Source organism: Stenella coeruleoalba (genome assembly GCF_951394435.1).
Source record: "Stenella coeruleoalba genome assembly, chromosome: 17".
NCBI lineage: Eukaryota > Metazoa > Chordata > Mammalia > Artiodactyla > Delphinidae > Stenella > Stenella coeruleoalba.
This window is the reverse complement of record NC_137163.1, coordinates 8,053,758-8,068,683: the sequence shown is the minus strand read 5'-3', so window position 1 is coordinate 8,068,683 and position 14,926 is coordinate 8,053,758. Positions and strand designations below refer to the sequence as shown.

Genomic DNA, 14,926 nt, shown 5'->3' with positions numbered 1-14,926 from the left:
CTGATTCGTCCTCCCTGCACGAATCCTAGATCCTCTATCAATATGACTCACGGGCTCTGGGGATGCATCCCAAATTGCAGTATTGGGTCTGGGGAGCCACAGAATGCCATGGCTAAAGAATGAATTGCAGCTAATGAGGAAAGGTATCTCGACACAGCTGTGGAAGGGGTGAGCTAAGGATAAACAAAATAGGCAACAACAACAAGAAAAACATTTTTAGCCTGAAAAATGAAGCAAAAGGAAATCAGAGGAAGTAAGTTTTGATTGCATCCATGGCCCAGAGAGAAAACAGCAAAACAATTTAATTTTGAATTCTTCTCTAGTCTTCTAACTCGGCGATGTTTCCAGAGAAAAATAAATTGCTGATAAAAGTCACGGGGCTTTGGGTAAATCCGGAAAATAAGAAGTCTGGGGAAGATTTGATTACAATTGACAGCAGAAATGAGAGCTTTCAAAATCCTGTGTGTGCGCACCCGGGGTTGACTAATTACTGATTTGGAGGGGGGTGGTTTGATTTGTTATATTTAGAAGATATTTGGAAACCATGAGAATTTTAACAAGATACCTCATGCACATGCGGTGCTGCTGTGGTCCAATTGCTTTAAGGTTGTTTGGACATATTTTGAAGAGGCAACTATGGGAAAACAAGATGTTGATTTACAAATATGTGAAACTCTGCCTTTAGAACAGTGATTCCCAAACTTTAGGCATCCAAGCATCATTTTCCTGATTTTTGCCACATCCCGGAGCCTTCTTAACTCCTAGCCATTTCATATTTTCTTAAATTGTTTCACTTTAGTCTTTTACTTTAAAGGAAACTTTATATCAATCATTTAAATGTCCTAAAGAAAAAGTAAATATAAAAACAAATACAGGGCTTCCCTGGTGGTGCAGCGGTTGAGAGTCCGCCTGCCGATGCAGGGGACATGGGTTCGTGACCCGGTCCGGGAAGATCCCACATGCCGCGGAGCAGCTGGGCCCGTGAGCCGTGGCCGCTGAGCCTGTGCGTCCGGAGCCTGTGCTCCGCAACGGGAGAGGCCACAACAGTGAGAGGCCCGCGTACCGCAAAAAACAAAAAACAAAACCAAATACAGTGAAAATGAGACCTTATTTAATTTGCACTAAATACTTTTGTAGGGGAGAGCTCTGAGTCTGTTCTTTGTTAAAAGAGAGAGTAGTGAGTGTTCAAGAGTCTTAAAGCAACTGGGGCTCCCATCTGAGCCCTTCTCCTTGGTTTTATGAGAAAGATGGTGAGATCTGGAAGAGTCAGAGCTTCTGTCTCACTGAGAGATTCAGCATTCACTACTGTCGTGTCCTAGAGGCGTCTGCTGCCTCACCCACACTTTGGGAAAACGTTGCTTTAGAACCAAGAAGAGGCTTGCCCCATGTGTTCCAGAAAGTCAGCCTAGGACCAAGAGATGGATGTTCCAAGTGCATAAGATAGGTCAGCAGAAGCCAGCCACTACTGCCGCAGTGCTACCAATGAGAGGAAGATGCAGCCCACCCTTAAAAGTCAAGGGGGTTTTGATTGTGTTGTATACTAGTATACAGGAAAGAACGGTGAGATTAGGAGAGTCATGAAGTACTGGATTTGGAAAAACCTGGTTTTTATAAAACAGAATGGAATGAAAGCCTAAGCCCCAATATTGCTGACTTTGCCCCCTGAAATAACAGAACTCAATTGAGACAAGCCCTTGGCAACACGAAGGTCACGGAAGAAAAAGTAAGCAACTCAGGGCTGAGCTGTGATTCCTTTAGGGCAGAAGAAGGGCAGGCCCCCAACCATTACCAAACACCACTTTTGTCAGGACTGTTGCAACATGCAGTGTTCCTGCCCCTGCTCTGGCACCTTATCGTTTTGCTTAGGACCTTGTTGTCTTTTTACCAACTTAATTACTTGAAATGCTAATATAGCCTGTCTCTTTGCTGTTTCAAGGCTGTGATATATTTTCCTAGTGTTTCTGGTTTTTAAAAATAAATAAGGTTTAATTTTTCCTCCAGAAAAAGAAAAAGTCATGAGTCCAAATTAGGCAAATCCATGCAGACAGGAAGTAGGCTAATGGTCTGCTAATGGGTAGGGGGACAGGAAATGGGGCATGCCTGATAACGAGTACGGTGTTTCTCTTTGGTGTGATGCAAATGTTCTGGAATTAGAAAGTGGTCATGGTTTCATAACCTACTTTGTGAATATACTAAAACAATCACTGAATTGTACATGTTAATATGGTAAACTTTATGGTATGAATTATATCTCAATTAAAAAGTAAGGAGGGCTCCTTCTCACTGTAGGTATCCGTGCCACAATCTGTCCGGGATGCCAAGAGTTGGCAGGATCACCTCTAGTTGCCTTGTTCTTTTTTTTTTAACATCTTCATTGGAATATGATTCTTTACATTGTTGTGTTATTTTCTGCTGCATTCTAGTTGCCTTCTGATGGAAGATGCCGTGCATAACTTTTTTACCAGAGACGTCTTTAAGGCTGCAGGACACTTGACCTCTTTCGCAAGCGGCACACCATTAGTCATTTCTTTATATGCTCTTCTTTCATGGCATCATGCTGTTCTGGTCCTCTGCCTGAGAAACTTTCCCCACCGTGCCTGTCCTGGGTGTAGCACGGTGAGCACATACTCAAGATTCCTCGGTTTGAGGCCAGCCTATGCTACTTACTAGTTGCACGGCCCCATGAAAAGGATCTAATCTGCCTTAGCGTTCCCCTCGGTAAAATGGGGATAATCATAATACTCTCTCCATGTTGTTGCAAATGGCAGGATTTCCTTCTTTTATAAGGCTGAATGACATTCCACTGTATGTATATGCCACATTTTCTTTGCCCATTTATCTGCTGATGGACATTTAGATTGTTTCCATATCTTTGCTATTGCGAGTAACGCTGCAATGAATATGGAATGCTGATAACTCTTTGAGATCCTGATTTCAATTCCTGTGAATATATATCCAGAAGTGGGATTGCTGGATCACATGGTAGTTCTATTTTTAATTTTTTTAGGAGCCTCCCTACTGTTTTCCATAGCGACTGTACTAATTTACATTCCCTCCAGCAGTGCACAAGGGTTCCCGTTTTTCCACATCCTCACCAACATGGAAGAACCTGAAGCACATTGTGCTATGTGAAACAAGCCAGACACAGCGGGAGAAATGCTGCATGATTTCCATAGTCCAAATTTCAGTTCTACAAGATGAATGAATCCTAGAGGTCTGTACAGCACCGTGGCTATAGGTAACGATTCTGTGTTGTATACTTAGAACTTTGCTAAGAGGGTAAATCTTACATTGTGTTCCTAACACACACACACGCACACAACTAATACTCGCACATAGACTTTGGAGAGAAGTGATGACATAACATAATGGATTTGTTGCAATGATGCTGGTCCATAGCGCTCATTACTATCAGGGATAATTATTACTGGAGCTGCTGTTTAACCTCCTAAATCCCTTTCTTAACTCTCCTTTCTGCTCATCCACTTGTTTTCCTCCTTTATTCCAAAGACCTCTACTACTTCTCACACTGGCTTCCAAATCGATATCCAGATCCTTCCTCACTCCTGACCTCTTTTCTTACACTTCTAAACCCCTACTGGCTATCTGTCCACTTCCCATAAGTACAACAAATTAAACTCACAAGAAACAGAATTCAGGGTCTCTTTTCCTGACCCCAATCTGTTCCTTTTTGCCTTTTTATAGCTAATTCATATTGAGCAGGACACCAGACCCTGTACTAATATGTCCTTTCCATGAATTATTGCATCTCATCCTCACAGCAATTCCATGTTACTATTTTTCTTATTTTATATACATAGAAATAGAAGACCAGGATTGTTAACTAACTTCCCCGAGAACACTCAGGTTGGAGAAGGTGATTCAAGGACTTGACTTTAGGTCCGTTCAGCTCAAAAGCTCATCTTCCTCATAACTCGGCCCAACTGTCTTCCAGGCCTTGGTGACAGGCAGAACTTTTCACACAGTTCCCTGAATTAAACACATCCGTTTTCTTTGATTCCTCCCACTTTCTCATCACTACATTCGATCTGTCACCAGTGTGTCAATTCTACCTTGAAAAAGATTCCTTCAATCTCTTCCCTCTATTTCCAGAGCCACGGTCCCTGGTGTGCCAGCTGATTTTAATTGCCTCTGAGTTCCCACTAGGTACCTCCATCCAATCTTCACTTCATGGCGCTGTAAAGGCAATCTTTAAACATCTAAATCTGATTGTGTCATTGCCCTGCTTAAGAGCCTTCTACCAGCAGATGTAAGCTATTAGATATGGAATGGATAAACAACAAGGTCCTACTGTGTAGCACAGAGAGCTATATTCAGTATCCTATGATAAACCACGATGGAAAAGAATATCAAAAGGAGTGTATGTGCAAAGCAGAAATAGAGACACAGGTGTAGAGAACAAACTTAGGGACGTCAAGGGGGGAAGGGGGTGGGATGAACTGGGAGATTAGGATTGACATATATACACTACTATGTATAAAATAGATAACTAAGGAGAACTTACAGTGAACTCTACTCAGTGATCTGTGGTGACCTAAATGGGAAGGAAATCTAAAAAAGAGGAGATATGTAAGTATACGTATATATGATATATACGTATAAATGATTCACTTCGCTGTACAGCAGAAACTAACACTATATTGTAAAGCAACTATACTTCAATAAAAAATAATAAAATAGGGCTTCCCTGGTGGCGCAGTGGTTGAGAGTCCGCCTGCCGATGCAGGGGACATGGGTTCGTGCCCCGGTCCGGGAGGATCCCACGTGCCGCGGAGCGGCTGGGCCCGTGAGCCATGGCTGCTGAGCCTGCGCGTCCGGAGCCTGTGCTCCGCAACGGGAGAGGCCATAACAGTGAGAGGCCCGTGTACCACAAAAAAAATAAATAAATAAAAAAATAAAATAAAATAGGCTTCTAAAATATCCTTGATTGATTAGACAAAATCCAAAGTCCTCAACACGGCGCAGAAGTTTCTTCAGATATCTTCAGTCTATCATTCCAGGCTCACCCGCCACATCCCTGCCTCTTTCTTTTATCTTTGTCCTGTTTATACATCCTTGTTATTGTGGGGAACTAGGATATACTCAGTTTAATTACTAGTTTGTTAACATAAGGAATTGTTTCTTCATTTAACAAGCACTCTATTTTTTTAACTGAATCTAGTGTAACACACACACACACACATTCACAGACAAAAACTGATGGAATCTTCATGGTCTGGCATCAATGTCAATTTCCTGGTTTTGATAATGCACTACTGAGAAAGTTTTACCAGCAGGGGAAGTTGGGTGAAGGGTACACAGGTGCTTTCTGTATTATTTATTTTTCAACTTCTTATGAATCTGTAATTACTACAAATCCAAAAGCTTTCACAAAAATAATATAGTATTTGAGCTGTCTGCCCAGGAAGCAGGTTGAGAAAAATATTGGACACGTAAGGACCATATCTTTAAATTCTTATGTGGTTGTGTTATGTGAGTCCTCTTGCTTTGCTCTTTGGGCCTGGGCTATGAGGTATATGCTGAAAGGAGAGGAAAACCCTTACTGGCAACAGAGCAAAGGCTGCGCTTTCAAACTAGACAGACCTAGGTTGAATTCCAACTCTGCTGTTTATAAACTAAATGAACATGGGCAAGTTACTTAACCCTGAACTTCAATTTTATCATAATGATAATAAATATGATAATATGACCTAATTCCTAGAGGACTTTGAGGTATTTAAACATGATACTGTATATAAACAAAGTAATATATAAATAATAATATAATACATAAATAACATAAACAAGACAGGATGTAAAGTGCTTAGCATATAATAAGCACCCTTGACTGCTCTCTTTCTTTCTCTCAGCCCACGACAGCAAAATCCTGTTGGCTCTACCGTCAAAGTGTATCCAGAATCCTTCCCATTCTCACCGTCATCCTGCTATCATCTTAGTTCAAGCTGCCATTCTCTCCCACCTGAGTCACTCTAACACCTCTTCACTGGTTTCCTTGCTTCTGCCCTCTATACCTACCTCACCTCTAACCTGAACACAGCAGCCAGAGCTATGTTGTCAAAATGTAAGGTGAATCACGTTATTCTTCTGCTCAAAATCCTCCAGCGGTTTCTCCTCTCACTCGGAGCAGAGAGCAAAGCCTTTGAAATGGTCTCACAGGTCTCATCGTCCTTCCGCAGCTGCTCCACCCATACACCTCTGAGGTCCTGACCTCTCTTCTCCCCTCACTCACTCAGCCCCTCGCAGGCTCCTAGGCCAGAACCTGTGACCTTGCATTTCCTTTGCCCGATTGTTTCTCCCCAGATGCTTCACTCCCACGTTTAAGTCAGGGCTCAAAAGTCACTTTCAGGAAGGCCATGCCAGTCACTCCACCGAAACTTGAAATGCCCATCACTTCCCCCTTCGCTGCCCCACACTTCTTACCACTTTCCAGCATGCTTCGTAATTTACGTCATTGCATTCCTTGTCAGGAATGCAAGTTGCGTGCGAACAAATAGTTTTGTCTGTTTTGTTCACCGATACGTCCCAGTGTGTAGAACGATGCCTGATACCTAGTTGGCCCTCAATAAAATCTTCCAAGTGAATAAATGAATGAATGAACGAATCCCAGCATATGAACAACAGGAGCGAAGCGGCAGAACTGAGGAAGAGCACGGTGTTCAGGAAACAGCGCAGATCAGTGTGATCAGGGTCCAATGCATGTATGTAAGGGACCTGGTCTCCCTCCTCCCCTTCCCGGAAGACATCCTGAAGAGCCCTCAATACCCCAGGCCTCCACTGTGTTGCCCCCATACTCTCCTCACCACTGGTCCAGGACCACATGGTTGCTACTTCTCTTTTGGAAATTTCACCATGGAAAAAGAGGTTCAGACTCACCATTTTCATTGCAATGGTTTGTTTCCAGCCTCCTGACCCCCTCCAACCAGACGTCCTCATTGGGGGAAGAGTCAGCATTACCAAAGGTGTTTCCATGCAGCCAAGATTCAGAGGCACTGAGGTTGAAGAGAGAAGAAAAAGAACGGCGGATTCTCTTTTTCTTTCTAAATATTCTGGAGAGAAATGAAAGTACCAAGTGAATAATGAGTAGGAGTCAACTCAGGGTCAAAGCGGAGAATTTAGTGCAAATGGACGCACAGGGCACATCTCTACCACCCAGGTCCGTGAAGCTCATTTCATTTGTTTCCTCCATTAATTCCAGAGAAGTTTCTTAAATTTCTGTGTGTGCCAGGTGCTTGGATCAATGTCAAGTATATTGAGATAAAAGACAAAACCTTGGGTCAAAAAAGTTCATAATCTAGTATGGGAGAAAGGCAAAAATAATGCAGATACGGCTAATGCTTTCACTGACCTCATCATGTGCCTGGTGTCTTTCTTAGTGATTTACATAGAGTAACTCACATTATCCTCAGAACAGCCCTGTGAGGTAGGTGCTACTGTTACCTCATTTCTCAGATCAGGAAACTGAGGCACAAAGAGTTAAAGAACTTGTCTGAGGTCATACAGCTAGTAAGTGACATAACAGGGGTGCAAACCCAGGCAGTCTGGCTCCATCCTCTCTGCCCTGGATTACTGTGCTCTGTGGATGTGTGTTCTAACCGCATTAACCGAGGCTGCTTTGAGAGTACCAGGAGGGGTATTGCTAATCTGGAGTCAAGGGAGCCTTTCTGGGGTATATGAACAAGAAGTCTCATATTGAGTCATGCTAGGAAATGAGTCAGGAAAGGTAAAAAGAAGGTGGATAATGAATAACCTTGACTGTTATGTGAAGGAGTTGGAATTTAACATAAGAGCACAGGGAGATCACTGAAGTATGTCAAGGGGAAGGGGGTGGGTGGTGATGTGATTTGGTAATTGCATTTCCAAAAGATTTTGATTCCCCACACATCCACACTCCCAACAATCCATCTTCTACCTTGTAATCAGTGTTATCTTGCTAAGGATGAGTCTGATAGTTTGTCAATAGCTCCTCTTTTATCTACAGAATAAAGCCCAACCTTCTTAGGCTGGAATGTAACCTCTTCAATCCAGCCCTGCTTCTGGGCTTAGTCTCCTCTCTTGGGAGAGCAGCCCTTTCCACCCTAAGTGGTAGCCCTCCCGAACTATGTGCCATTCCTCTCACTTTGTATCAGGGTATCTTAGAACTCCATGCCTGTTCCCTCCTCTGGAAGTCCTCTTTCCTACATCTATCTTAACTAGCAGCCTGTGCCTCTCAAGACTCAAATCAATCATCCTCATCTCTAAGAAGCTTGTATTAACCCGTCGCTCCAAATAAAATGGGCCTCCTTTCCTTCTCCCCTCTGCTAACCTCTATCAGGCTTCACTCCCAGCACCTGTATGGCTTCATTACTTTCTTTTTTTTTAATTTAATTTTATTTTTTAATTTTTATTTATTTCTAATTTTTTTTTGGCTGCACTGGGTCTTCGTTGTGGTGCGTGGGCTTCTCATTGCGGTGGCTTCTCTTGTTGCGGAGCACGGGCTCTAGGCGCGTGGGCTTCAGTAGTGTGGCTCGCGGGCTCTAGAGTTCAGGCTCAGTAGTTATGGCGCGTGTGCTTAGTTGCTCTGCGGCATGTGGGATCTTCCTGGACCAGGGATCGAACCCATGTCCCCTGCATTGGCAGGCAGATTCCTATCCACTGCGCCACCAGGGAAGCCCAGCTTCATTACTTTCCTTTGTTTTCACGTCGGCCACCCCTGCCCCTTATGAGCCTGTGTGTTTCCACCAACTGGAGCAGTAATGGGCTCCTTATAAACGATGTTGAATGAACAAATGAATGAATGAATAATTAACGTTTGGGTTGGACTTCAGATCCTTGTACCGAACCTCCTCTACTTACTTGACTAAGTTCTCCTTGTACAGGACACTGGTCTGGGAGGGGCTCAGAGTTGTGTTGCCATCTTTGTCGCAGAGAAAACTGTCTTCGGTCCAGATGTAGTAGCCATTGGTGAGGAGTCTGGGACTTCGGCGACAGGTAAGGTGGGAATCTGTCAGGGGATCTATGGGGCAGCAGTCAAAGGGACTGTTGCCATCCAGGAAATCACAGACAAAACCAAGGAGGGGATGAGAGAAGACCTTTCAATCTCTGTCCGGTTCATCCAGGCGCACAAAAACTACATTTCTAGTCGCTGTGAAGGAAAACCAGCTCTTTGCATTCCCGGCTACCAACTACTCCTGCACCTCTGAGACGGCCTCTCTTAAACTTCTCACTTTCATCTCTTTACCTGCGAGACAACTGAGCTACAGCACATTTAGTGTTTCTTTCTGTTTCAAACACTTTGATGAAAACTTAGGGCTAATCAGTTTCTTCACCATATGATACCCCTCACCCTTGGAAGGAAAAAAATTGCAAAACAGCCTACCTGGGATGTTGGAAGCTCAGAGCCTGCTCCAGCCCACCCTTACTTCAAATAACCCTCTGAATGCTATATCCTTACTCTTGTCACTCTAATAGATAAATCACAGCTACACAACCACCAGACGTATATGAATTATAGGAGAACATGCAGTCAAAGAGATCTTTTTGGCTTTTGCCAATTTCCCTCAGGTCAACCACACAAATGATTGCATAGTTACCCTCCCTGATTTGCTATCCAGGGAAGTCTTCTACTTAGTTGGGTGAGTCTGTATATGTCTTAGGTTTGAAAAACAATCACATGTCTGTCTGGTTGAAAGGCAACCTCATGCCCCATGCTTCACTGAAATTCTGAAAAATTTTTTTAAGTTTAAAGCTTATTCATGCTGTATATAAAATAGATAACCAACAAGGACCTACTGTATAACACAGGGAGCAATATCAATATTTTGTAATAACCTATAAGGGAAAAGAATCTGCAAAAATATATATATATTCTGAATACATACAACTGAATCACTTTGCTGTACACCTGAAACTAACACAACATTGTAAATCAACGATACTTCAATAAAATATTTAAAAAATAAACTGGTGCTATCAAAGAAAAAAGCCTATTCACAACTATTACATGCACTGAAGTTAGCAAAATACTATTTTAAATAGATATTATTTATGGAAAACTTACTACGAGCCTGGCCCATACTTCACACTTTATCTGCTTTTCACAAACCTCCCTAAAAGCTAAGTATTATTATCTTTATAGTACAGCAGGAAAAAAAAAATGAGATGCAGAAGGGCAAATAAATTGGGTATTTTATACAGCTAGTAAGTGGCAGAGTTAAGATTTGAACTCTGGTCTTTCTGACTCTAAAGCATGCGCTCTTTCCATGTGACCTGCCTGTTCATCTTTGACTGATGCATTTGCTAGTGGTAGGAGGCCTAGAATTTACAAAAGGGGACAGGTTCTAATATCAAAGCATGATCCCTTTATACCACTGGCATGTTTCACAAAATGCTAGAGGAAACATTGGCTGATGCCTGTGTGAGGAATAAAAGACAGACAGAGAAACAGAAAAAAAGAAAAGAAAAAAAAAAGTAAGGAATGAAAAGAAAAGAGACTTCACTGCAGAACGTGAACAAAATGGTAGATTCCACAGGTTTTAGTGGAGCATGACATTTGGCTGGCTTGTGCGCTGGTAGAGGCCCTTGTGGCTCTTGTAAAGCGAGACAGTAAAAGCATATTTAAGAGAAGATCAATTTGAGAAAAAGTAACCACGCATCGGTATTCGGTAGTTTCTCCACTCACCAAACAAACAAACCATTCACGTTTGCCCACACACTCACCTCCCTCCCTCCCAAACTCCATTTATTAGGTTAGGCAAGTTTGCAATTTGTATGTGCATGGGACTGGAGATATATCTCCATACCAAAGCTGGATGAAACCTAAAACTAATATATATACCCCGCACTACGTGGCTTGCGGGATCTTCGTTCCCTGACCAGGAATTGAATCTCAGGCCACAGCAGTGAAAGAGCCGAGTACTAACCACTGGACCGCCAGGGATTTTCCAATATTTTTAAGCCAAGAATACAACAAAATAACGCATACAGAAAGAATTTGATTGATTTTTCTTGCGAAAAGCCCCATGGAATACCTTGGGAAAATGCATGGGGGAGACAGCTCTACAGCGTATTCTTTCTCAGACCGGGAAGAATCTGCATAAGGAAATGAGAGAGAAGTACAAATTTATCACACTGCATCAACATGCATGATTGCAAACTGTGGACGGTGTGAATAGCTGATGTTCCAGCCTCAGCAGAGATTCCAAATGGTGCAGCCATCCAATGAATCAGGACGAGCACAACTTGTCACCAGGTCTCTACAGGCAGCAAGACATAATCTAGGGGCTTCTATCTCCTGTCTCTTCTCTCACTCAACTCTCCTTGAGAGGTTCCTTAGTTCGGATGAGGCAATGATATGCCATTAGCATCAAACTGACTCATGAAAAGGAAGAAGAAAACATCTTACGTGAAGCTGTCCCAAACCCGAATCAATTACCCAACGTTCTGGTTATTTTAGCTTACTCAGTCATTTGAGGAATTCAATCATCTGCCTAGATTCTCGCTCGTTAGTGCATTTGAAGGCACTTCTATTACAAAATAATGAGCAGAAGACGAGTGGTGGAAAAAAATAAAGTTTTGTTTTATATAAATGATTTTCCAATGTATGACGCCTGTGAGTATTCTTAATTAAAAAATAGATCATGCATTCATTCATGTTCCAATTTAACCAAAGGCATGGCAACAGATTTCAACTGGGGAGAGTCGTAGTTGATTAATATTCTAAACTTTAAAGCAGCATTTTATATTGCATAGTAATGGTGTGAATACTTCTAATAGACAGGTTCAGTGAAACTTGGTTCCATTACTGACAATAAATATCTAAGACAAAGAAAGGAGTTTAGACTTTCAGATTGGGTTGGTGGATTTGAAGGAGAAAATTGTAGGAGTGTGAGGGAGGGTAGAAGCAGGGTTTGGGGAGAAAATAACAAGAGGAAGGAAGAAATTTGAAACCACTACCGTTTGAACAACGCCCACATTTTCTCCAAGTAGCTATCAAAATCATTCGGTATTTTTTTACAGACCAACCGTTTTGCATCTTAATAGTAACTGATAAACAATCCCCTTTCACATTTATGCACAGGCATCAAAAAATGGTGATTTTTTTTTTTTCCTACTAAAAGGAAAAATACCACATTTCTCTCAAGGAAAGAAATGAAGTCAAAATCATTGCCAAAGTGAACACTGGCATTTAAGAAGCACGAGCTACTGACAGATGGTTAATGGTATGAGTATCAGCAAAATCAAAGCAAGGAAATTGCTAAAAGAAGTCTAATCGTTCAAAAGATAATTGCGTAGAGCAGTTCTACATTTACTTGCTACTGGTGTTGACATCAGCTGAGATATTCGGTTCATCTTGGGAAGGCTGCTTGTTCAAACTTCACAGATTTTCTGCAGAAGACATTAAAAAAAGGTGGATTACGTATTAAAAATAGAAAGATGAAGTCAAAACAGATGGCATCTACTAATTGCACTAGTCAGATTTGTTTACTGAAAGAGTACAGAGATCAATGGGATTGAAGGCAGGGTTGAAGGGCCACTGAGGTTGTGTCTGCCTCTACGATTTTAGATTACATTTTCCATTGTGTTGCTCAGTGCATCTAAATAATCTTTTTCTCTAAATAAGCACAACATTTTATTCAGGAAGGCTAGACTTACAAAGGTTGACTTGTAATCAAAATAAAATAATAAAAATTATTTATTTGATTAAGAAATCAGAAAAGAAAGATTGGTTCTAGAACCCTCTAAATAGATGTATTTGTATTTTCATCATCCAACACACATCAACTTCATTATCAAGTTCAAACAATGCTAGGGGGTTGGTGTCCAACACCCAACACTTCAAATCATTGACAGGTAGTTACACAGAGGGCTGGTGGTCTTTTCCAGTTGCTACTACCCTGGACATTTCTAAGTAGCATAAGCAGCATTGCACTAAAAATAGTATGTCACTGGGCAGATTTCAAAACTCAGTGCTCCTGAACATATAATTTACTTTCTCAGTTACAAATTAAACACATATCCAAGTGTGTAGATTAGGTAAACTTTGATCACTTACCACTCATGACATAGATCTACTTTCCAATGACTATTAAACTTTGTGTATATCACTATCCTAGTAGCATAGTAAGGTAAGACTAAATTCTTTTCTGATTCATCACCTCTATCCATGCCTTTCAAATGTGATAACTAGTAATAGGTTGTTTTCGTAGCTGTCACACATTAAAACAAACCCAAATAATTCTATAAGTTCAAATTGATTCTTTCAATAAACTATACACAAAACCTGTTAGACAATATAGATCCTACCTTACAGAGACCTTAAGAGAAATCAGGAGAACTTTCTGGCATTCCTTGGAAGATCTCTAAGTCAAAGCAGACATTCATAGATTTTAATGGCTTGGAATATAAAATAATATTTTTTGCTCTATAACATAATAGTATGTCACTTGTCCTTTCACTTTTTATCCAGCCCAAATTACCCTATGTTAGATACTCCCAATCATCAAGTTTAATTTTAAGCCAACAAATTGCATAGCAGAAAGCAAGGTCTTACTGCTACATCTTACAAATAGTTATAACAGGCTACAGTTAACTAATAGTTAATCAAGTATTAGTAACACTGAAAAAGACTTCAGTTGCAGCTCTAAGACTTTTCAAGAAACAGATCGCATCTACCAGTTCCATCAAAACAACTCATCTGTACTGAAAAATAATCTGCCCATACGTATTCCTTCCAAAGAAAGTTCCCAGTCCCTTCTTCCTATTGATAAATAACAAAAAAAATTACTGAAATATGAAGTTTCCTGTGGTTGAGAGAGGAGAAATCCAGGACTTAGCAGTTCTTCGGCTGAAAATAGCGTCAGCGTATCAACAGGTGCAGAAGTCTGTTAAGAAAGGAAAATCCCACCTTGTCCTCCTTCTAAAAGATGGCTGCACACATTGCCCTGTGCAGGCCGTTGCAGAGAAATTTTGCCTTCGGCAGCCTCTTGTTCTTTTGGCTGTTTCCTAGAATAGAAGAGCTCGTAGTTCTTGGGAAAGGCAGCCTACAACTGCTCTTGTTTTCTTTTAAAAAACAGCCTGAGTAACCGTTCTGCTGAGAGGCAGAATGAGGTCATACTTCCTGTGGGGCTCATGTCAGTGGCATTCATGCTGAGGAACATGGTGAAGATGAAAGCTGTCTTCTGGACCAGCAGTGGGGGGTGAATCAGACCCGCTGGATACATCACAGTCACTCGAGGGTTGCTCTTCTGAGCTAACTCGTCATCCCAGCTGTGAGAACATAAGGAAAACTTTCAGAGAAGCAGCACCTTGCTTATCATCTTCTGGCTATTTTCAGTATGAGTGTAGTACATAGTGCTTTGTCCAAATCATTACTGGTGATCACGCACTGATGCTATTAAACTGAGAATACTATCAAGTACCAGAGCGTGATCTTCTGAAAATGTCCACAGTGCCAGTAGGTTGATCCACCAAAGGTTGGACTTTCCAAGAATCTCTGTGAGTGGCATTCAAAATTTTATATTTATATGTTTGTAGAGCTAAAGAGCTGGATGCTACTGTTGGGTTCCTACAAATCTCTGCTATTGTCAGTGATAAAAGAAATAGACATTCCAGCAACGCTGAGATGCATTGGGTAATGGAGAGTCACACAGACTGAGATCCAAACCCTGTCTGCCATAGTAGCTGTGACCTCAGATTTATGACTTAATCTCTTTGAGTTGTAACTTTCTCAATTATAAATTTAATGGCTTGGTGCATTAAATGAGATAAAAATAATGAGAATTGAGTCCTTAGCTCAGATGTGCAAGATGGATTCCTTATTTGTTTTCTGTAAATCAATTTCCCTTCTGAGGTACCAGTCGTCAGGCTGGCAGAAAAGTTAATCTCTTTCTTTCTTGGGGTTTCCTTCCCCCCTGAGGTTATGGCCAAA

General features: G+C 41.5%; 1 protein-coding gene across 8 annotated transcripts in view; it reads right to left on the bottom strand.

The window, feature by feature from the left end:
• The window catches only part of TMEM71 (transmembrane protein 71), a 33,839-nt gene extending 19,976 nt beyond the window's left edge, over positions 1-13,863 (bottom strand). For 5 of the 8 annotated variants that reach the window (XR_013824494.1, XR_013824495.1, XR_013824496.1 and 2 more), the window contains exons 1-5: positions 13,784-13,863; positions 12,309-12,384; positions 11,028-11,088; positions 8,854-9,036; positions 6,895-7,067 (exon numbers count right to left, since the gene is read on the bottom strand). Coding sequence is in view for 5 of the 8 variants with exons in the window: in XM_079901364.1 (XP_079757490.1) it covers positions 6,895-7,067; positions 8,854-9,036; positions 11,028-11,088; positions 12,309-12,348 (457 nt within the window). In the remaining 3 variants the exon portion in view is untranslated. Of the gene's footprint in view, positions 1-6,894; positions 7,068-8,853; positions 9,037-11,027; positions 11,089-12,308; positions 12,479-13,302; positions 13,361-13,783 lie in introns of those variants that run through there. The other 3 variants (XM_079901362.1, XM_079901365.1, XM_079901363.1) reach the window with 3 other exon arrangements.
• Between the last annotated feature and the right edge of the window lie 1,063 nt (positions 13,864-14,926).